The 23,669-nt window shown below is 48.5% G+C and overlaps 2 protein-coding genes across 39 annotated transcripts in view; one reads left to right on the top strand and one right to left on the bottom strand.

The window, feature by feature from the left end:
* CYB5RL (cytochrome b5 reductase like) overlaps positions 1 to 14,626 on the bottom strand; it is a 28,918-nt gene extending 14,292 nt beyond the window's left edge. For 5 of the 32 annotated variants that reach the window (XM_084965022.1, XM_021096603.2, XM_021096598.2 and 2 more), the window contains exons 1-4: positions 14,539 to 14,626; positions 7,453 to 7,912; positions 6,390 to 6,538; positions 3,346 to 3,433 (exon numbers count right to left, since the gene is read on the bottom strand). In XM_084965022.1, the coding sequence (XP_084821148.1) occupies positions 3,346 to 3,433; positions 6,390 to 6,538; positions 7,453 to 7,641 (426 nt within the window). In that variant the 5' untranslated portion in view covers positions 7,642 to 7,912; positions 14,539 to 14,626. Of the gene's footprint in view, positions 1 to 3,345; positions 3,434 to 4,408; positions 5,770 to 6,339; positions 6,539 to 6,845; positions 6,948 to 7,452; positions 7,913 to 9,366; positions 10,930 to 14,429 lie in introns of those variants that run through there. The other 27 variants (XM_084965034.1, XM_084965029.1, XM_084965033.1 and 24 more) reach the window with 21 other exon arrangements.
* A 111-nt stretch (positions 14,627 to 14,737) lies between these two features.
* Positions 14,738 to 23,669, top strand: part of MRPL37 (mitochondrial ribosomal protein L37) — a 51,860-nt gene continuing 42,928 nt past the window's right edge. For all 7 annotated transcript variants that reach the window (XR_014808224.1, XR_014808226.1, XR_014808227.1 and 4 more), the window contains exons 1-3: positions 14,738 to 15,143; positions 19,609 to 19,792; positions 19,884 to 19,999. Coding sequence is in view for 2 of the 7 variants with exons in the window: in XM_021096592.2 (XP_020952251.2) it covers positions 14,798 to 15,143; positions 19,609 to 19,792; positions 19,884 to 19,999 (646 nt within the window). In the remaining 5 variants the exon portion in view is untranslated. The remainder of the gene's footprint in view (positions 15,144 to 19,608; positions 19,793 to 19,883; positions 20,000 to 23,669) is intronic.

Below are 23,669 nucleotides of genomic sequence, written 5' to 3'. Positions count from 1 at the left end.
GGGATTCCTCCATGGGGGAAGGGCAGTCTGCACTTCCTGGATGGCCACCCACTCTGTGCCAGGCACTGCATCCCATGCTGGGGATGCAGGAGAGACAGCTGGACCTCAAGCTCCATGAAGCTAGCCAGTGCCTGGACCACGGAAAGGACTTAGTAACGATCTGAGTGAACGAACGAATCAACCCAGATTCAGGCCCTCCCCTTAAGGAGCTCACAAACTAAGAGGAGCCTAAGTCTCAGACAACACACAAGGTAGAAAGGAGGTAATCCCTTGTGAGACGGATGAAGTGCTGGGAGAGCCCTGAGGAGGTACAGTCACTTTCAACAGAGTTGAGCCAAGGATAGCTTCCTGGAGGAAGGAGCCCTTGAACTGGACCTTGAAGACTGGGTAGGATCAAACTCCCTGGGGATGGGAGCAGGAGCACAGAGAATTCTGAGCATCAGGTGTGGTGTGCTCAGGGGTAGGACAGCCCAGGTCATGTTTTGGGAAGAGCAAGTGGACATGACAGGGTAGGGGTAGAGGGAGGCCCTGAGACACAGGACTGGAAGGGTGTTTGGAGAAATTATAACCAAGCTTGAAGGAGAGGCTTTGGTCACTAGACACGCTTTTTAGCACCCACAGCCACTGCTCGTACCACCCCTGTTTCCCGCCCCCCCCCATCTTTTTAGGGCCACACCGGCAGCATATGGAAGTTTCCAGGCTAAGGGTCAGATCAGAGCTGCAGTTGCTGACCTGCACCACAGCTCCTGGAAACGCCGGATCCCCGACCCACTGAGTGAGGCCGGGGATTGACCCACATCCTCATGGATACTCGTCAGATTCGTTTCCTCTGAGCCACGAGGGGAACTCCCATCCAGCTTTCATCAGGCACCACATGTATAAAGCAAGGATAATCCTCAGCTTACTTGGAAGAGCCTGGGCAGGAAGCGTCAGTCTTTCTCCTCACTTGCTAGGGGCTAGATTTGAGAGCACACCTTGTTTTCTGGCCCCAGGCACAGACTCAGGGGTGGGCTTAGAGCCCTAGGGCACAGACAGCACTCAAAGGGAAAGGCAGGGTCCTTCTGAGCCTCCAGCACCCACACAAAGCCTGGCATGGAGTGAAAGACTCAAGGCACACTTGTTAAACAGACCTGACGCTGAACTGCTGTTCTTCCACTTGGAATCATGATACTCAGGGGCCTTGGGACAATGACGTCATCTCCCTCTGTGCTTCAGTTTCTTCATCTGTCAAGTGGGGATAATACGATCTACTCTGTAGCGTGGTTATGAGGTTAAAACGAGACAATGACAGTGAAGAGCCAGAAGCAGTTCCTGGTGCCTAGAAGGTGCCTGAGAAATGGGGGTTCCTCCTTCCCATCCAATGGGAGGGTAAACCTTACAAAACCTGCCTGCCTTCCCAATCTGAAGACATTTCCAGCTCATCCCAGCCAGCGGCTTAGGGGTAATTAAGCATCTCTCTAAAGAGAGGCTTTCCATTAAACGAAGGAGGAATCAGCCTTGCAGCTGGGAGAGATCCAGCTGCCCTGAAGAATTGTCTTCAGGCTTATCCTTTCAATAGAAACACACCCCGACAAGCAGCTTGGGGAAGCGGGCCATTTGGAGAGGATTTGTGGAATCTCCCAGACAAACAGTTGCCGTTGCGTGAAGAAGGGATCCCATCCAAGCTTATGTGTGAGGGAATAAATACTCGAGCTGAAGGCAGGCAGGAAGGCAGGAGTCAGAGATGCTGCTGGCATCTTGGAGTCAGGAGGCCAGGGCTCATCCACTAGCTGCACTTCTTACCTCCTGTGGCGCCTCAGGCCCCTCTGGGGCCTCAGTTTGCTTAGCAGTGAAATGGGGCTAATGTCTGTCTTACAAGAGAGATAAAGGATGTGAAAACTGTTCTTAAATATAAGTATTCCCCAGATTTCTGTTTGGGAAATGATCCGGAACTATGTATTCAGCTACCCATATGAAACTGCTATTTTCTATAGGTCAAAAATCTTATACAGAGTTTGCTGGTGGTCTAGTGGTTAAGGACCCAGCATTGCCACTGCTATGGCTCAGGTTTGAACCCAGGCCTGGAACTTCTGCATGCCGTAGGAGCAGCCAAAAAATTAGAGTGTCAGCAATTTCATGGAGTTCAGCCCAATTATTTTTGCATGTAATTGGACCCCATGAATTCTTTCTTTCTTTCTTTATTTTGCTTTTTAGGGCTGCACCTGCAGCATATGGAGGTTCCCTGGCTAGGGGTCTAATTGGAGCTACAGCTGCTGGCCTACGCTACAGCCATAGCAATGCCAGATCCGAGCAGCAACTGTGACCTACACCACAGCTCATGGCAACGCCGGATCCTTAACCCACTGAGTGAGGCCAGGGATCAAACCCACATCCTCATGGATACTAGCCAGGTCCATTAACCACTGAGCCGCAACGGGAACTCCCCTTCATACTACTTGTTCATTCGTTGCCTAGTCCTTTGGACTCTGGGGGATTTTGCATTCAGCCCGCTTCGTCCATCTCACCTCTGCCAATTTCCCCACCTACCTCAGCTGCCCCCACAAGCACCTCTCCTCCCGCCACTCAGACTGGGTACAGTTCCCACAAGACCCGGCATTGATTATCTGTCCCCCCTGGACATCAGTGCTGCCCCTGCTAACTTGTACTCCTTCAAGTCCCAACTCAAATGCCTCGGACCCCGCTGACCCCCTGATGAGGGGATTTCAGGTTAGTTAGGTCCTCTATGCCCCATCTTTTGCCTGCACACACCCCCCTGTCTGTGCCAGGACAAATGACTGGCAGTTCCCCAAGTCATGCCTCCTTTGCCATTGGACACGCCATTCCTTCCCCGCAGAACTGCCTTCTCCTTCCTGTGCTTAAACATACAGCTTAACACACAGCTTCTGTGAGGAAGTCCAGCCTGCCTTCTCTGCAGTGCCCACGCCCTGAGTTGGGTTGAGGCCTCGTGTCACAGCATCTATCACATCGTACTGTCCCAGTCCGCCTCTGTCTGCGGGTGGCACCGTGTCTGACTCTGCACACAGCAGGTGCGAGTGACCTGGTCCCCCTCTCCCTGGCTCAGGGCTCACTCTCCATCGATAAGTAAGAAGGTAGGAGGAACAGCTTTACCTTTCTCAGTCCAGGCCACTTTTTCATAAAATCTGTCCAGAACATGCCCTCTGTTGGTGGCCCAGCAGCAATCCCCAGCCCCCCCCTTCACTGTCCCCACTCTCCCCCCCAAGCCAGGCTCCTCCCATGTGAATACGGATTTTTCCCACATCATGAGGGAACTGCTCCACGCCCACCAAGCTGACAAATGGAGGGCCAGTCGACGGCATCTTAGCGCATCCGTGTGAGTCGGCTTACCTTGATTAAAACTTCAAAGTATCCTTCTGTGTTGGCAGGGCTGATGGGTGTATAGGCTCTCTGAATTTCTAAGTCATCTACTGTCCCTCTGGGGAAGAGAAGCACTCAGTCAGGCAGTCAGCTAGTCATTCAACAAACCCTTATAGTACCTAGGCTGGGTCAGGTGGTGGAAGTAAAGGTGGGGGCCCAGTTCCCCTCCAGTGGTCCTCACTGAAGGGCAGGCAAGGTGAAGCAGAATAAAAGAGCACTGGGCTCCCCCACCGCCATGTGCTGGCTGTGAGACCTGGGGCAGGTCATTTAATCCTTCTGCCACCGCTTCTGTGTGGTTCCATTGGGATTACAGAGGAGAGCGTGCCTCAGAAAGTACACTGATGATGTGAGCTGTTTTAGGACTTTGCTGTGACTTTTCCTGACCTCTCCTCAACCATAGAACGATCAAGATAAAAACAGGAGTTCCCATGTTGTGGCTCAGTGGAAAGGAATCTGACTAGCATCCATGAGGATGCAGGTTTGATCCCTGGCCTTGCTCAGTGGATTAAGGATCTGGCGTTGCTGTGAGCTGTGGTGTAGGCTGCAGACACGGCTTGGATCCGGCGTTGCTGTGCCTGTGATTTAGGTCCACAGCTGTAGCTCCGATTTGAGCCCTAGCCTGCGAACCTCCATATGGCATGGGTGCAGTCCTAAAAAGACCAAAAAAAAAAAAAAAAAAAGAAAAAAGATAAAAACAACTGTAATTAACACCATCAAATGTTACTGTATGCCAGGAGCACTGGAATGGAAAGGACCCTCAAAGGTGCCCTAGTCCAAAGCCTGACCCCCTGCATGAATCCTCCCCACAGTATTACCAACAAGTGGCCAGGAGGATAATCTCGAGTAATAATACTAGCAGCCAGTTGTATCAAATTCTATGATGCACCAAGCACATTATATGCAGTATCTCATTTAATTCAAACAATAACTCAAGTGAAGAAACCAAGGCTTAGAGAAGGGATGTCACCTGCCTGAGGTCACAGAGCTAGAATTCACCCAGCGCTCAGTCTGCCTCCAGAGCCTGGTTCCTTACCGCTCCTCCTCTGAGCTTCCCTGGAGCCTCTAAGCATTCCTCTCTCAAGTCCTACTACGCACAAAATTTCCTTCTTTGAGGTATGCAAAGATTAAAAAGACCTGTCTGAATGCATCAAAAGCTGGGCAAAAATATTCAATACATGCTGGTAGAACAAGCAAGGAAATAACACACAGAACATAGGGCATGGCTTGGATGGAAAGGACCCTGTGACATTTGCCACGACAGAGGGGAAACTGACATGCGCTCTCATCTGGGAACACTCAGAAGGCCTCCTTGAGCTGGGTGTTAAAGATGAGCAGGCTCCTGATGGGTCAAAACAGGGACGGGAAGGAACGTAACTCCGGACAGAGGAACAGCCTGGGCAAAAGCTCTGAAGTAGGATAATGCAGGGCAAGCCTGGAACTGGTGAGTGGATCTTGGGGCTGGAAGAAGGGGCAAGGGGAGGGCCTTGGGTCAGCATGTCCCTGGGGAGGCATCCTGGAGCACCAGCAGGGGTTTGAACAGGGAGCAACAGGGTCAGTGGCGTGTGTTAGAACGTCAGTGGAGTGACAGGATGGAGGAGAGGGCCCGGCCTAGAGGCAGGGAGTTCAGGGCATCCCTGACTTATATTTGTTTGTTTCTGGCCGTGCCTGCGGCATATGGAAGTTCCCAGGGCAGGGATCAAACCCGATCCACAGCAGTGAGGATGCTGGATCCTTAACCCACTGTACAGCAAAAGAACTCCATGTGCCTCCCTGACTTATGGGACGGAGGGTTGCTTGGGGCTCTGACCTGTCCTGTGGCCCCTTTATGGATCATTAGCCAGGTCACAGGCCAGAACGAACTGGGCACAAACACCAGGGGTCAGGGCGAGGCAAGTGACCAGAGTATGACCAGTAAGAAGCTTTCTCCCGTTTTCATCCCCTCCACCCCACCCCTGGCCTTTTTTCAGCTGCACCCACAGCATATGGATGTTCCTGGGCCAGGGATCGAATCTGAACTGCACCTGTGACCCTCCCCACAGCTGCAGTAACGCTGCATCCTTAAGCTACTTCGCTGGGCCAGGGATCGAACTGGCAATGCTACAGAGACAAGCTGGATCATCAACCCACTTCCTTGTCCTCTGACTACACCTTCTGTCTCCTTTTTGGCTCTGCCTCCTCTTGCCGGTAGTGTAAAATGCTGGAATTGCCAGGTTCGGTCCTATCTCCTTCCCTCTTTCCATGCCACATAGGCTCCCAAACGCCATCCGAGTATAAGGATACAGCTGGATGATTCCCAGATCCGTGTCTGCACCTCAGATCTCTCCGCTGGGCTTCAGACCCAGAGTCGACTGCCTGGCAGACACCTCCATCTGGGGGTCCCAAAGGGTCTTGTCCCTGGGTAGATGGAGGTGGGGATTGAGGTGGGAGGAGAGTGCAAAAGAAATCCAGGAGGAAGAAAGAAGTTCAGAGGATGAAGGGAGTAACTCAGGAGGCAGGTGGCTGTCTGGGTCGGAATCCTTCTTAACTATGTGACACTGAGTCCCTTATTCGTAATGACAGTGTCCTTTTTATCAGCTGGTGCTAATTGTATGAGGTTAGTAGCACAAGCTCTGGAGCCACACTGCTGGCCTTCAAAATCCTGGCTCCAGCATTTCTGAACTGTGTGACCTTGGGCAAGTTACTCAACCTCTCTGACTTTGGTTTCCTCTCCGGTACGGGAACAGTGCCTGCCGTACAGGATTTTGTGAGGAATAAATGAGGTCATACATAGAAGCACACAGAACTGTGCCTTGGATAGTAAGTGCTATAAAAATGTTTGCTGTTATTGGTGTTATTTATGCGACTGCATTATCTAGTTCAATCCCAAGAACCCCCTGAGTCATGCATGCATTACTATGTTTATTTTGAAGATGATGGAGGTTTAAGGAAGGTGAAGCAAGTTGCCCTAGACCATGCAGCCAGCACCTGGCAGAGCACGGCTGCAAAGCTTGGGTCCTCCTGCTGCCTGCGTGTACCGTAGGATGAGGTGCTGGCCAGGTCGCAAGCCAAGCTGGCTGTTTCCAGGTAGCGCGAACCGGACTAGGTAGGTGTCCTTAGAGAGCCTGTCCATGGCACTGATGCGAAAGGCCATGAAGGTCTCCGGGTTCAGCTCGGAGGGGCAGCTCTGCAAGAGGAAAAGATTCAACAGCTAGAATGAGACTCACGAGGCAGGAGCATCCTGCCCCCAAGGAGAGGCCACCGCGGTTGATAAGCTTCCTGTATAATAGCGTACTTCCCTTCATGCTCTGCGAATGCCAGAGCTCTTTACGGCGGGCTCATCCTGCGCTGAAGTCTTGCATGGTTTCCCTCAGCCCCAGGATAAAGTACAAGCTCCTTAGCTGAATGGTCAAGGGCCCTGTGGATCGGCCCCAAGCCTCATTTTAGCTCCTGGGCATCAGACGCCAGACTTTTCTCTGTACCCCCAAGGATACCTTGCTGCCTCCAATCTGTGAGTCTTTATTTGCTCAAGCTGTGCCCTCTATCCGGAACACTCATCTGCCGTGTATGAAAGACCCGACTGCTCTTCAAACCTGCTAAAATCCAGATGTGCAAAATTTAGGAATTGTTGGGATCTTAAAGATTATTTAATCCGACATCCTTATTTTCTATGTGGGGGAACAGAGGCCTGAGTGGTAGAGACTTATTTGTCACACCACAAGCAGGGACTCAAATTCATGTCTTCTAAGACTCAGCCTACTTTCCTTACTATTCCACCATGTCTTCTAAGACTCAGCCTACTTTCCTTACTATTCCACCCACCCACACCTCCTCCAGGAAGTCTTCTCTGAATGCCACAACTCATAGATCTCCCTCTCCTGTAAAATGCCCACACCCAGTTCCTGGGATCACCCCTCACCCCCTGCCCACCATCGCAAGGCCAGGCTTTGAACCCGATCCATCTGCTTCTATTAAGCCCACGCTCTTCTCTCTGCTGTGCAGGATCAGAGAAAGCTTCCTCGAGCAGGTACACGGTACAGGGCTGAGGCCCGGAAGAGGCGGCCACCTGGCCCTCGGGTCTGAGGTGTAGCTCTCCCTCACCTGGGACGTGCTCCCTCTCAGCAGGCTCCTGTCCTTGCTGGCTCGGGCTGCCTCCCACCTTGCCAGGTCCCGCTGGTAGAGGTCGAACACACAGGGCGAGCAGCCACTGCCGCAGCACTGGGAGGGCAAGGGCTCCACCGGCCGGAGCTGCAGCCAGGCTTCCTCCTCGTCTTCCTCCCTCTCGGCCATCACCCGTCAGTGGGTCTTGGTCGGGCTGGGAAGCGACACCTGGGCGCTCTTCCCAGGGCAGGCCCAGGCCCTGTCCCCTGGGCAAAGGGAGAACATGGGGCTATACGCTGGTCACCCCTATTCCTCTCGTTCTGCCTGAGGCCTGCAGGCACCAAGCTCAGTGCGAGCCCTGGGGATGGAGTGAACCCACCCTGGGATCTGCTGCCTGGTGGGGGAGGCGGGCAGGCGGGCCACAGCAATTCCAACCGGTGACCTCGTCCGGGGCTGGGTGCTGGATTAGGATGACAAAGAAAATCTCATCGGATTCTTGAAATATTTCAAACGATGAAGTAAAACATTTACATACAATTTATTTTATTTTTTGTCTTTTTAGGGCGACACCCACGGCATATGGAGGTTCCCAGGCTAGGGGTCCAATTGGAGCTGTAGCCGCTGGCCTACACCAGAGCCACAGCAACGCCAGATCCGAGCAGCCTCTGTGACCTACACCACAGCTCACGGCAACGCCAGATTCTTAACCCATTGAGTGAGGCCAGGGATCAAACCCACGACCTCATGGTTCCTAGTGGGATTTGTTTATGCTGTGCCACAACGGGAACACCTATGTACAGTTTAATAATTATGAAAAATAAAGTAAATGGTATACAAGAACCCGTTTGTGGAGTTTCTGCTGTGGCTCAGCAGGTTAAAAACCCGACATAGTGTCCATGAGGATGCGGGTTCAATCCCTGGCCTCGCTCAGTGGGTTTAAGGATCCAGCGTTGCCACAAGGTGTGGCATAGGTCACAGATGTGTTGCTGTGACTGTGGCATAGGCCAGTAGCTGCAGCTTGGATTTGATCCCTAGCCTGGGAACTTCCATATGCCACAGGTTCGACTGTAAACAAATAAAAAAAAAGAACCCCTTTGTAACCAGCACTCACTCAAGTAAAAAGACCCTTGCCAGCATCCCAGAAGCCACAGGGTTAGGGTTAGGGTGAGGGTGAGGGTTAGGGTTAGGGTTGGTCCCTTCTTGATCACACCCCTGTCCCCCCCAACCACCATCCTGACTTTTGATATAATCATTCCCTTGCGTCTCCTTAGCTGGGCCCCCTTTGTCTGCAACCCTAGCCGCTACAGTCCAGGTTGGCCCAGTTTTCACCTTCATGTAAACAGAACCATATGGATATATTCTTCTGTGTCTGGTTTCTTTCACTCAGCATTTGTTGGTGAGTCACCTACCAAACTGCTGCATCTCATCTCACGGGTACAACAAAGCCAGTACTAGAGGTGGCATTTTATGGATGGGAAAACGGGGGTCACATCGCTGCCCACGTGATGGCACTGGGACTTTAACTCGGCTCTAATTTCAGAGCATATTGCTCCTCAACCAGAGGAAAGGAGGAGATGGTTGTGGTGGTCCAGGGGAGAGGGGATGAGGCCCTAGACCAGGGCAGCTGCAGGGAGGACGAGAGGACAGGGATTAACTAGAGAAACACTCAAGTGGGAATTCACAGGCCCCGGAGACTGATGGCTGTGAGGTGAGCCGGTGAGGGGGATAGGGACACTAAAGGGACATCAGATGTCTGGCTTGGATCCCTGGGTGGAGAGTGGACCCAAGAGAGGTTGAGTTTTAGGGGAAAGAGGAAGTGGGGGGGATGCTAAGTTCAGTACGAGTTATGCTGGGTGCCAAGCAGCATCCAAGGGAAAAGTCCAGCTGCCAGTTGGATTAAGCAGGTTTAGTTACCCGAGTGTGGAGCTGCAGCTCTGGGTAGCTGACACCAAGGGAAAGACCGAGTGAGTCAAGGAAGAGTACAGCCTGGAGCCGTCTGTAGAGGCCTGCTTGGCTTCCTGCTTCCTGCTTCACTCACGGCGCTTGGTCCAGCCCTGGTCATCTAGGTGCTCAATAAATACTCTTCAAGTGAGTGAAGCTCTAACTTACAGTAGGTCACACTGTTCAGAAGTTACATGTTTTTTTTTGTTTTGTTTTGCTTTTTAAGGCCATACCCACTGCATATGGAAGTTCCCAGGCTAGTGGTTGAATAGGAGCTGCATCTGCTGGCCTTACTCCACAGCCACAGCAACACGGGATCCCAGCTCTGTCTTGACCATAGTTCATGGCAATGCCGGATCCTTAATCCACTGAGCGAGGCCAGGGATCGAACCCGCATCCTCATGGATACTAGTCAGGTTCACTACTGCTGAGCCACAACAGGAACTCTAAGAAATTGCATGTTTACAGGTCTTCCTTCTCTATTGAGACTGTGGACTCCTTGAGGGCAGAGAACTGTTTTTAATTTATTTTATGAAACAGCAATGTGTGCATATATATACATACATAATACATATGTACACACACACACATATATATTTTTTAATTGGCCGCACCCACGGCATATGGAAGTTCCCAGGCCAGGGATTGAATCTGAGCTGCAGCCTCAACCCAAGCTGCTACAATCAGATTCTTAACCCACTATGCCACAGCAGGAATTCCAACAGAGCGCATATTTTAAAATATGCATGTTATATGAAAGGAAGGAAGGAAGGAAAGGATCTTGGTTTCAGGACTGTTAGGCAAACACTGTCTGAAAGATCAGGAAGGACAGAATATTTTCTTTTTTTTTTTTTTTTCTTTTTGCCTTTTCTGGGGCGGCTCCTGCGGCATATGGAGGTTCCTAGGCTAGGGGTCTAATCGGAGCTGTAGCCACCAGCCTATGCCAGAGCCACAGCAACGCAGGATCCAAGCCACATCTGCAACCCACACCACAGCTCATGGCAATGCTGGATCCTTAACCCACTGAGCAAGGCCAGGGATCGAACCTACAACCTCACGGTTCCTAGTCGGATTTGTTAACCACTGAGCCATGACGGGAACTCCAGGAAGGACAGTATAAATGGCTATGATTTTACTTTGAGATGTTTCTGTGAGGGCAGGTTGGGGTTTATCAACGTTCTCTGCATTTATATGTGGAACTTCACAGTTTATAACAGAAATAGATCTGGTCATCTCACCTGCAAGGAAACTACTCATTTAAAATTCCACAGGTAGGAGTTCCCATCATGGCTCAGTGGAAATGAATCTGACTATTATCTGTGAGGACACAGGTTTGATCCCTGGCCTCACTCAGTGGGTTAAGGATCCAGTGTTGCCCTGAGCCATGGTGTAGGTCACAGACATGGCTCAAACCCCACGCTGCTGTGGCTGTGGTGTAGGCAGCTACACCTCTGATTCAACCCCTAGCCTGGGAAACTCCATATGCTGTGGGTGCGGCCCCAAAAAGACAAAAAAAAAAAAAAAAAAAAAAAAAAAATCCACAGGCAAATCAAAGTAGAGAGGGGTATTTCCTTCCTTGTGTCTGAAAACAGAACTTAGGAGAAGTCTGATGTCACAGACCATCATTTGATGTAAATATCACTCCTCTAAAACGCAGTTTCCTCTAAAACTCCAGTCTTTGATTTTCTCCCATTCATTCCTGCCTTAGATACTTAGGCTGCTCAATGAGGTGAGTGACACTCGTCTCTGTTCTGGAGGCACTCCTGGCCTGGAGGAGAGTCATCCACGAAACAGATAATAACTGTTATAAGAATAGACGTCATTTATTGGGCCAGTCTGTGCCAAGCACTTGGCATCGCCTCACTCAGTCCTCCCGACAGCCATATGTAAGCGGGCCATGCTCTTCCTCATTTCCCAACAGGGAAAACGGAGGCCCGGTCAGGAAGCCAGAATGCAGAGCTTGTCTCTTAAGTCTCCAGGCTGCTCTTTCTCCTTAGATCTCAAGCTTCTGGAGGGCAGGGGCGAGTGTCTCCATCTCCAACTCCCAGCACAGGTTAGGGGCCCAATTGCCACACTGTCACTCGCTTTTATGAGCACCCTGGGGCCCATAGCTTCGTGTGTGCATTAAGTGCTAGAATCAAGGCGTGGGCCACATCTGTAGAAAAGCAGGGGAGCAAATCACCAAGTCTGCCGGAGGACAGGGAAGTCCCATTTCTTGGTTACCAACCACTTCTTACAGGTCCTAACAGTTAAGATCTGTCCCCCTTTTCCTGCTTCTCATGGCCATTTATACTGGAGCTTCTGATGGGCTCAAGCAGTGGGCTTCCAGTTTCCCCTAACCTGCCACCAGCTCTGATCACGCCGGTCCCTTGCTTAGCAACCTTTTTTCAAAAATTGGGATACTTTATTTACTTCTTTATTATAGATATTTATTATCACTTCAATATGATGCATCACTTAATTCATTTCTTTTTTTACACTTTTTTATGTTTTAATTGAAGTATAGTTGATTTATAATGTGTTCGTTTCAGGTGTACAGCAAAGTGATTGTTATATATACATTATGTATATGTATGTGTTCTTTTTCACATTCTTTTCTATCATAGGTTATTAGGTGACATTGAATAGAGTTCTCCCCCGATTGGTAATCTTTATCAGCTCCCCATCACCTACGACACAATCCAATCTTTTGCCTGGTGCCCAATGCTCTTCTTGATCAGAACTTGTCCAAATTCTCTTACCATTTACTATCATTGGTTTTAGAAGGACAGTTCCTCTGTGTGCAACAAATCCTTCTTTTATAGAGGAAAAATTTCTTTTTTCTCTTTTTAAGGCCTCATCTGCAGCATATGGGAGTTCCCGGGCTAGGGATCGAATTGGAGCTGCAGCTGTGGTCTATACCACAGCCACAGCAACACTGGATCTGAACCGCCATCGGCGACCTATGCTGCAGCTTGCGGCAATGCCAGATCCTCAATCTACTGAGTGACACCAGGGACTGAACCTGCATCCTCACCGGCGATATGTCGGGTTCTTAACCCGCCGAGCCACAAGGGGAACTCCTGAAAAGTTCCTCTCTAGAGGAAAAAAACCCCTGGTTCTATGATTTTGGGAAGATTTAGCAGGCTGAGACCCCCTTGAGGGCAAACATGGTGTCTTATTTCCTTATTCTACCACCAAGCACAGGCCTGGCATATGGAAGGCTCAGGTGAGTGCTAAGTACTCAGTTGACAAATAGGGCTTGGGAGCCAGACACCGTGCTAGGTGCTGGGATACAGCAGAGGTAAATAAAACATGGGCTCTACCTGCATAGAGCTTGTGGCCTGGCACGGTGTCACAGCAGTTCATCTCATTTTTCTTGCGTGTTATGTACCAGGTTTGTATGAGTGAATGAGGTCTGGTGCTCTTTTTATGCTGATCTCTTACTCCCAAGAGGTATTTGACAGATAAAGTGAGACAAGTGAAGGAGCTCTGTTAACTGTAAACTGTTGTACAGCAAGGCGGTTATTTATCTTTTCTTTTTTTTTTTTTTGCCTTTTCTTGGGCCGCTCCCACGGCATATGGAGGTTCCCAGGCTTGGGGTCCAATCTGCGCTGTAGCCACCGGCCTACGCCAGAGCCACAGCAACTTGGGATCTGAGCCTTGTCTGTGACCTACACCACAGCTCATGGCAATGCCAGATCCTTAACCCACTGAGCAAGGCCAGGGATCAAACCTACAACCTCATGGTTCCTAGTCGGAATGGTTAACCACTGAGCCATGATGGGAACTCCAAGGCGATTATTTTATTTATTTATTTATTTATTTTTGTCTTTTTGCCATTTCTAGGGCCACTCCCGCAGCATATGGAGGATCCCCAGGCTAGGGGTCGAATCGGAGCTGTAGCCACCAGCCTAAGCCAGAGCCACAGCAACGCAGGATCCAAGCCGCGTCTGTGACCTACACCACAGCTCACCACAACACCGGATCCTTAATCCACAGAGTGAGGCCAGGGATCGAACCTGCAACCTCATGGTTCCTAGTCGGATTCGTTAACCACTGAGCCATGACGGGAACTCCAAGGCGGTTATTTATCCATCTCAGCCTTAAATTTATCTTCTCCATGTTTTACTAATCTCACTTTCCCTGGCTGTTTGGAAATTAGTAGAGAAGTTGGCCATGTCAATCATGAATTTTAAAGGTCCAGCTTCCTCTCAAAGACAAGCCTTCTCTCAGCCTTCTGCCTTTTCAGTGTAAGAAGCCAGGCGCTGACATCTGCTGTTGCCTCTGCTGCGATGATGCTCCTCACCCTCAGGCCCTGCTTCAAGGTCACCTTCTCTGAGCTCTGCTGAACCTTCCCCTTCTCATTCTCTAGCAGGTACTATGTTTATTATTAATAATACCTTATTGATTAATCACATATTATTATTTATTCATTCATTAAACACATATTGAGTCTGTGGCAGACGCTGATCTACAGGCAGGCTTCAGTGAAGAATCTGAAACCCGTGCACTCATGGAGCTTATATTCTAGTGGGAGAGTCATTACACAAGATCAAAATGGAAAACATGGCACGTTAGTGTTAAATGCGAAAGAGAAAAATAACTAGGGAAACGGGGTAAGAAGTGTGTGTGTTGTAATTGCTATTTATTTACTTGCTGTCTGTCTGTATCGCCTACTAACCTATAAGGTCTACGTCACATCTGTTTCATTCACCAGTGCAAACCTGGTGCTCAGCAGTGCCTGAGAGTTTGTCATTTGATAAACACGTGTTGCTCAAAGAGCAGGGTACACCTCCAGGTGTACCTCTGATCCTGCTTCTAGGAGGCGCAAAAGGAAATTCCAAGGAAAGAGGAGGAAAGGAACTCACTTTCAGCGCTGGGGAGGAGGCGAGCAGTACAAGCGGTCGGTGCAAGGACCACGCTCAAGCTTATCGTGAGAAGTGGTTGAGAGGAAAGGAAACCCACCACGTGCGGGACGCTGCGCAGCTGCGCTAGTTTAGGCACTTCTATCACTATTTTTACAGCGAGGGACTTTAAGGCTCAGAAGGACGTACCCTGCCCAAACTCCAACTGCCGTAAGAGATCAAGGTTGTCCTGAGTTCGAGTTTGAGGTCCTGGAGCTCTTCTCCTAGTCCCGTCCCAGCCCCCATCACAACCACTCACCTACCCTCCAGCGATTCCCCTCAGGTGAGGATCATGCAGGTTCCCCCCCCGCCCGCGGCGAAGCGGGCAGGGTTCCACCTGCGGGAAAGGAAGAAGGTCTGGGGGGTGGGGCAAGACAAAGATGCCCTGATTGTGATTGGTTAAAGCCGCTGCCACTCATAAACGGAGCCTTGGCGTTCAGCCCATTTCGTTCCCAGCAGGCCTTGCGCTCGGGAAGATGGTGGCGTCCAGGTGGAGGCTTTGAGAAGATCCGCTGGGTATGGCGTTGGCGTCTGGACCCGCAAGGCGGGCGCTGGCTCGCCCCGGCCGGCTCGGCCTTGGGGGCTGCGGGGCCCCGAGACGCGGGGCGTACGAGTGGGGTGTGCGCTCCACGCGGAAACCCGAGCCTCCTCCCCTGGACAGAGTGTATGAGATCCCAGGACTGGAGCCCATCACCTACGCGGGGAAAATGCACTTCATGCCCGGCCTGGCGCGGCCAGTCTTCCCTCCTTGGGACCCCGGCTGGACGCACCCAAAGTTCCGCCGCTTGCCCCCGCTTCACGAGCACCCGCTGTACAAGGACCAGGCGTGCTACGTCTTTCACCAGCGTTGCCGTCTCCTCGAGGGTGAGGCCCCAGCACGGGCGGGAAGGGGCCTTGTTCCTCCACTCAGCACAGACCTCAATTTTCTGTGGCCTTGGGCAGGACATTGAAACTCTGTGGGCCTTAGGTTCTTCGTCTGTGAAAGGCGCCCGACATTGATTCCCATCTCCTGAAGTTGTCAAGATTAAGTGGGACGAAAAGAGCAGCATGTGTGAGAGAGTATTAAGAATTTTAGTGGCCAAGTGAAAAGAACTGGTTTCTAGGCTTAGCCTTGCCTCTCCCTCTCTGTGATTTTAGTCAAGTGGCTGAAGCTTCCTAAGCCTCCATTTCCTGTGGCATGAGTTGTTTTTGACTAGGTGGAGCACATTGGCCGAGCTCTTGACACCCTCCAGATGTAACTATGTTTAAGAACTAGATGGGAGGGAGCTCCCCTTGTGGCTCAGTAGGTTAGGAACCCGATGAGTATCTGTGAGGATGCAGGTTCGATCTCTGGCGTCGCTCAGTGGGTTAAGAATCTGATGTAGGTCGCAGATGTGGCTCAGATCCCGCTTTGCTGTGGCATTGCTGCAGCTCTGATTACACCCCTAGCCTGGTGACTTCCGTATGCCACAGGTGTGACCCGAAAAAGAACTAGAGGGGAATTACAGTGCAAAGAGACGACAGAAAGAGTGCTTAATCTGCAGGCCTATCTCCTTTTTTCACAGGATTGGTAATTGTGACAGAGGGGATGTGACTTGCTCACAGCTGTGCTGTGGGTTACTAGTGAAACCAGGCCTACACCAGGTCAGTGTCTCTTGTCAAAGGTCAGAGCTGAGATGTTTTTCAAGGAAAGGATCCAGACCTAAAAGCTGTCTAGTTCCCTTCTCCCTTATTCCTACTAGGAATAAGAACAGCTCGAAATAACTTGAGCCAAAACTATCTGTATGTCTAGGGCAGTAGCAGAAATTGTTTCATTGTATGGGGGGGGGCTTGTTTATTGAGAGACCCTTTACTGATTTTTCTCCTTATTCTTCCTTAGTCCCTAAATCAGGATAGGGTTAGGGCTTGGCCTGAAAACACAAAATGGTCCAGGTAAGTGGGAGCAGAATTTTCCAATGAGTAATTAAGAAAGAAAGAGACCTGTCAGAATTTGGGGACTAAGCCAGCGAATAAATCCTAGGTTTGAAAAAAACTTGAGTCAACCAGCCAGCCTCTTAAAGCTGCCCAAACCCTTTCCTGAAAGCTGGGCTTGCAGCCTTTAAACCCTTTGACTGTCCATACAGAGTGCTGAGAGGGACCTCACAAGAGTTGGCATCCTTGAGTGACCCTGGTAACATTACCAGGTAGATGAATTGCCATAGTTGCATTTTAGGAGTTAAATTAACTTGTTCAGGCTGAAAACATACCCTATGCTTTTACCATATGCAGAGAGGTTCAGTAAAGTCTGTAATAAAACTTTGCAAGACACAGGGCTAGAGAAGCAGATTGGGATAATGGAGAGATCGTGGGCTTTAATGTAGACACTTGGGCTCTCCTCCTAGCCCCATCACTTAAGAGGTTTGGGCCTCGAAACAAATCCCTTAGTCTCTCTTGGGTTTTGTCCTCCATTCTATAAAATCCCATCCAATTTGTAGGTAAAGCTCCTGGCACAGGGTAGATGGTAATGTTGAGTAAATGGCAGCTCTGTTACATGTTATTCATATATAAAACCTTAATATTTTATCTACTTCTCAAGTTTTAAGAAACAGTGGCAGCATTGGGACTAAAACTCAATTTACCTGACCCCAAGTCCAGAGTTCTTTCTGATGAATCACAGAATCCAGGAGTCACATTCCTAAATATTTGTGTTTCTGATGTCTTTATGAGCCTTAAAATGAAAGTCTCATTGTCTTTCACTTGTCACCGCAAAAGAAATTGTCTGAAGGTGTTTCCCTCAAAGTGTCCTAGGTTTCCTTTAATCCTAGATGTCATTTTGAAGTTATTTTTTGTTTTTTATGACCTCACCTGCAGCATATTGAAGTTCCTGGGCTAAGGGTGGAGTTGAAGCTGCAGCTGAGGCTTGTGCTACAGCAACACTGGCTCCAAGCCACATCTGTGCCCTTTGCTGCACCTTGCAGCAATTCAGGATCCTCAACCCACTGAGTGAGGGCAGAGGTCTAAACTGCAACCTCTCAGAGACAATACCGGGTCCTTAACCCACTGAGCCACAATGGGAACTCCTACATAGTTTTTCAAACAAAGATAATGTCCCTGAGCTGAGTGGTTTTTTTTTTTTTTTTTTTTTTTTTTTTTGCTATTTCTTTGGGCTGCTTCTGCGGCATATGGAGGTTCCCAGGCTAGGGGTCGAATCGGAGCTGTAGCCGCCGGCCTACACCAGAGCCACAGCAACGCGGGATCCGAGTCGCGTCTGCAACCTACACCACAGCTCACAGCAACGCTGGATCGTTAACCCACTGAGCAAGGGCAGGGACCGAACCCGCAACCTCATGGTTCCTAGTCGGATTCGTTAACCACTGCGCCACGACGGGAACTCCTGAGTGTTTTTCCAACTGAGATGAGTAGCCTGCCAACCAGAGCAATCACCAGAACTCCGTTCACCAATGAGCACAACCATTAAGGAGAACGCAGTGTTGACTTTGAGGGTAGAGGACTGGTATGTGGACTCTGCAGAACCCAGGTCCCTTTGCTTGTGCCTGTTCCCCCTATAGGGAAATAGGATTTGCAAAAAGTGAAGCGAGGGAATTTTGCTTGGCACCACAGCTCATCCTGTTGAGAGTAGGGGGTTTAGTTTTTAAAGACTAAGCAATCTGAATCAAACCTATCTTAACTTATACTCCTTTTTCTGAAAAGTATTTTGGGCATCTTAAAGACATTTTACAGCACAGATTAAATTAAAAATAGACAGGTGGAGGAAGCCACACAAAGGAAAAACAAAACCGTGAGGTGAATACAAAAAATCAATTCTGTGAGACTGTACTTTTATAGGGACCCCCAAAGTTGGCTCTCAGCTTGCTGACAGTTAGCAAATGATACAGAGATGGGGTCCGAGGACCAGGCCACTGCCTATTTCTATAAATAGTTTTTTCCGCGGGGGCGGGGAATGCTCACTTGTTTACTTATTACCTGTGATTGCTTTCATGCTACAGTGGCAGGTTAGTTGTAACAGAGTCTCTATCGCCCAGAAGCTGAAAATATTTACTGTTTAAGTAAATGTTAAGAAAAGTTTGCTGACCTCTAGCACAGAGGAAAAAACACTTTGAGTTACGTAATTCACCATGTCTGGAAGACAAAAGAGTACTCTACCCAGGGAAAGCACAACCTTCCTGTACTGAGGCCAGGGAGGAGTTCAGAAGGTCTCAGGGAGGATCCTATGTAATAAGGTGAATAACATGCTCAGTATGATTCTTGGGACAAATACAGCAGAACATTTCATAGGGCTTCTTCATATAAAAATCTGCTTGTAAAATAGCTCGTTATAGAATTGCAGAGTTAAATGAGATGTGAAAAATTACCTAAGTGCTCCCAGAGTCAAGACTTCTTAAGTTATTCATGATCCAAAAGTTTCAAGTTATTCATGATCCAAAAGTTATTTCCATTATTTCCAAAAGCTGCTTGCCCTTGATAAAGCAGCATGCATTTATTTAATCCAGGGCCCGCACCTAATGAATGAGGTGTATTTGGCAGCTGTGGGCTTTTCCTGTCAGGGATGGGGTGTGGGTTAGTAGAATTGATGTAGGTTTTGAAAGGTTGTCCTCCATTGATCTAGTCCTGTAATCTAGGGTCTGACTGAATCCTGCAGGCGAGGAACATGCTTCGCCTGCAAGATGGAGCCTCCTGATCTTAGCCATCTTTTTCGAGTCTGTGGAACATGGAAGTTCCCAGGCTAGGGGTTGAATCAGAGCTGCAGCTGTTGGCCTACCCGAAAGCCATATGAAATTCAAGCTACATCTGTGGCCAGTGCCGTAGCTTGTCAGATCCTTAACCCAATGAGTGAGGCCAGAGATTGAACCTGCATCCTCATGGATACTAGTTGGATTCTTAACTGCTGAGCCACAACGAGAACTCCTGATCTTAGCCATCTTAGTGGCTGTTTGAGTTCCTCCAATGGAAAGTACACACTACCTTAATCAACTGTGAACTATCTTTGTGTGTTTGTTTGTTTTGACCACACCTGTGACAAGCATCCCAGGCCAGGGGTGGAACCCCACACCACAGGAGCAAACTGAGGCACAGCAGTGACAATGCCAGATACTTAACCCATTAGGCCACCGGGGAACTCCAACTGTTGACTCTCTTTAAGGAGGTGCTGATTCCTGCATCTGAATTGAAATCTGGCTCTCCTAGCTTCTAATCTTTGTTTTTAGTTCTGACCCCCTCAGATGTCAACAAATCCCATCTCTCTTTTGAGGCTGCCTTTCCCCCAAATGCTACCTGGCAGGCTTAAGCATCTCTTCCTGAATTGTCTTCTTTTTTTGGTTTTTCCTTTTTTGTGTGACTGATTGCCCTAAAGGTGTAAAGCAGGCCCTCTGGCTTACCAAGACCCAGTTAATAGAAGGCCTTCCTGAGAAAGTGCTTCGCCTTGCTGACGATCCACGGAACCACATAGAGAACCAGGATGAACGCGTTCTGAATGCCATCTCTCATGCTCGCCTCTGGCACTCTACTGAAGACATCCCCAAGAGAGAGACCTACTGGTAAGGTTCCCTCAAGTCAATAAGGTTTCTAATGGATAGATGTTGGAATCAGCCTGTGGCTTTACATCTCCAAATGTCTCTTTTCTTCAAGCCCAGTCATTGTGGACAGTCTGATTCAGCTGTGTAAATCCCAGATTCTCAAGCATCCTTCTCTGGCCAGGCGGATCTGTGCCCAAAACAACACATTATCTGCCACCTGGAATCGAGGTTGGTCCGCTTGTATACAAGAAAGCCTTGGTCTGTTCATTATGTTTCTACTCTTAGCCCCACCGCTGGCTTATATTTCTTCCCTGTATTCTCACTCCCATCCTTCAGTTTTGTGGCTCAGACACATCCTCAGTATCATTAGCCATAACCCACCGTTTTTTTTTTTTTTTTTTTTTTTTGGCTTTTTAGGGCCACACCCACAGCATATGGAAGTTCCCAGGCTAGGGGTCGAATCGGAGCTGCAGCTGCTAGCCTACACCACAGCCACAACAATGCTAGATCTGAGCCGTGTCTGTGACCTACATTGCAGCTCACGGCAACACCGGATCTTTAACCTACTCAGCGAGGCCAGGGATCGAACCTGCATCCGCATGGATACTAGTCAGGTTTTTTACCACTAAGCCACAATGGGAACTCCCCCTTTTTTGTTTTTAATCACTCCTTTCCAAGACTTAATTGAAACCATGTCTATTGAGTGCTTCCAAGAGCCTAAATATTGAAGACAGGAAGTAGTAAAACACAATCTGCAGTCACAAAATTACATTCTGTTTCAAGAGCCTTCGTACTCTAATTCATGCTTTTCTCCTTTTCCGAGTCAGTTTTCCACATAGCTGCTAGAGTGATCTCTTTAAAGTCCAAGTAACGTCTCTTCCCTGTTTCAAATCCTTTACTGTCTGCCAATAACTTAACCATTTATCTTAATATCCAAGATCTCTGTGATACGGCCACCACCTGGTCTTTCTAGACTTATCTTCTGCTTTACTGCCCCTATCCCCATTCCCAAATTCATACATGGCCAATTGCAGATTTTTGGCCTCAAGCTTTGTGTGCCATTGCATGTGCTGTACAGTCTGTCTGGAATGCTTTTTTCTATTTTTCTCATTTCACCAAATTCTGTTTGTGTGCACCCAGCTTAAGCCTCTTTCCATGTGAATCCAGAGGTTATCTCTGCTCCTTGTGTCCATAAGCCTATTTTCATCCTATCATATATTACATTGCAGTTGTCTTAATATCTTTTCTGTCTGCCCCACTAAACTATGTACCTCTCATGACAGGGACTGTCTTACTCATTTTTATCCACAGGGTCTAACAGTTCATGCCACAGAATAGGTGCTGACTGAAGGAAGGGGTGAAACAATACCAATCTCTGGTGTTTTATTTTTTTTTTTATTTTTTTGTCTTTTTGTCGTTGCTATTTCTTGGGCCGCTCCTGCGGCATATGGAGGTTCCCAGGCTAGGGGTTGAATCGGAGCTGTAGCCACCGGCCTACGCCAGAGTCACAGCAACGCGGGATCCAAGCCGCGTCTGCAACCTACACCACAGCTCACAGCAACGCCGGATCGTTAACCCACTGAGCAAGGGCAGGGACCGAACCCGCAACCTCATGGTTCCTAGTCGGATTCGTTAACCACTGTGCCACTACGGGAACTCCTGGTGTTTTATTTTTTAAACTCAATTTTATTATATTTATAGTGTACAACCATCGATGCAGCTGAATTTTAGAACATTTCTGTCTGAAACCTCAGCCATCCCCCACCCCCACCTTGTGGTAAGCTTAAGTTTTTCAAAGTATTTGAGTCAGTTTCTGTTCTGCAAATAAGTTCACTATATCCTTTTTTTTTTTTTTTTTTTTTTTTGCTTTTTCTAGGGCTGCTCCCATGGCATATGGAGGTTCCTAGGCCAGGGGTCTAATCAGAGCCGTAGCTGCCGGCCTACACCAGAGCCACAGCAACGCAGATCCAAGCCTCGTCTGCAACCTATACCACAGCTCATGGCAATGCCGGATCCTTAACCCACTGAGCAAGGCCCAGGATCGAACCTGCAACCTCATGGTTTCTAGTCGGATTTGTTAACCACTGAGCCGTGACGGGAACTCCACACTGTATCCTTTTTTTTTTTTTTTTTTTTTTTTAGATTTCCACATGTAAGTGCTAGCATATGACTTTTGTGTCTTGCTGTCTTCACTTAGTGTGATAATTTCTAGGTTCATCCATGTTACTGCAATGCTGTTGTTTTCTTCCTTTTTCATGGCTGAGTAACACTCCATTGTGTGAGTTCCTGTCATGGCACACTGGAAATGAATCTGACTAGGAACCACGAGATTTTGGGTTTGATCCCTGGCCTCGCTCAGTGAGTTAAGGATCTGGCATTGCCGTGACCTCTGATGTAAGTTGCAGATGTGAGCTTGGATCCTGCATTGCTGTGGCTGTGATGTAGGTGGGCAGTTGCAGCTCTGATTCAGCCCCTAGCTGGGAACCTCCATATGCCACAGGTGAAGCCCCCCTGCCAAAAATTCCATTGTTTATATGTTCCACATCTTCTAGATCCACTCCTTCGTTGATGGACATTTAGGTTGCTTCCCTGTCTTGGCTGTTGTATATAGTGCTGCAGTGAACATTGGAGTGTCTTTTTTTTTTTTTAAGTTTTTATTACTCAAATGAATTTATCACATCTGTAGTTGTATAATGATCATAACAATCTGATTTCACAGGATTTCCATCCCACAGCCCAGGCACATCCCCCCACCCCCCAAACTGTCTCCTCCGGAGACCATAAGTTTTTCAGTGTCTGTGAGTCAGCATCTGTTCTGCAAAGAAGTTCAGTCTGTCCTTTTTTCAGACTCCACATGTCAGTGAAAGCGTTGGATGTTGGTGTCTCATTGTACGGCTGACTTCATTTAGCATGATAGTTTCTAGGTCCATCTATGTTGCAAAAAATGCTGGTATTTCGTTCTTTTTAATGGCTGAGTAATATTCCATTGTGTATATGTACCACATTTTCTTGATCCACTCCTCTGTCGATGGACATTTAGGTTGTTTCCATGTCTTGGCAATTGTAAATAGTGCTGCAATGAACATTAGAGTGTCTTTTCAAGTCATGGTTTTCTCTGGATAGAATCCCAGGAGTAGGATTGTTGGTAATTCTATTTGTAGTTTTTTGTGGAATCTCCATACTATTTTCCATAGAGATTGCACCAGTCTGCATTCCCACAAACAGCGCAGTAGGGTTCTCTTTTCTCCACACTCTCTCCAGCATTTATTGCTTGTAGACTTTTTGATGGTGGCCATTCTGGCTGGTGTAAGGGGGTACCTCATAGTAGTTTTGATTTGCATTTCTCTAATAATTAGTAATGTTGACCATTTTTTCATGTGTTTTTTTTGGCCATCAATATGTCTTCTTTGGAGAATTGTCTTTTTAAATCTTCTGCCTTTTTTTTTTTTTTTTTTTCTTTTCTAGGGCCACACTTGCAGCATATGGTGGTTCCCAGGCTAGGGATCTGATCAGAGCTGTTGCTGCTGGCCTATGCCAGGGCCATAGCAACACCAGATCTGAGCCGTGCCTGCGACCTACAACACTGGATCCTTAACTTACTGAGCAAGGCCAGGGATCAAACCCGCAACCACAACCTCATGGTTCCTAGTCGGATTCATTAACCACTGAGCCACGAAGGGAACTCCTTCTGCCCGTTTTTTTTTGATGGGATTCTTTGTTTTTTTTGGTATTCAGCTGCAGGAGGTGTTTATGTATTTTGGAGATTAATCCTTTGTCAGTTGCTTCATTTGCAAATATTTTCTCCCATTTTGTGGGTTGTCTTAATCGTTTTGTTCAGGGTTTCCTTTGCTGTGCAAAAATTTTTTTAAGTTTAATTAGGTCCCATTTGTTTTTATTT

The sequence above is a fragment of the Sus scrofa genome, chromosome 6 (assembly GCF_054392235.1).
Source record: "Sus scrofa isolate SSC_HxYL_T2T_F1_AM1 chromosome 6, Sscrofa_HxYL_maternal_Yorkshire_Landrace_v2.0, whole genome shotgun sequence".
Taxonomy (NCBI): Eukaryota; Metazoa; Chordata; class Mammalia; order Artiodactyla; family Suidae; genus Sus; species Sus scrofa.
Note: the sequence above shows the minus strand (reverse complement) of the source record. Positions and strands in the feature narration are given on the sequence as shown.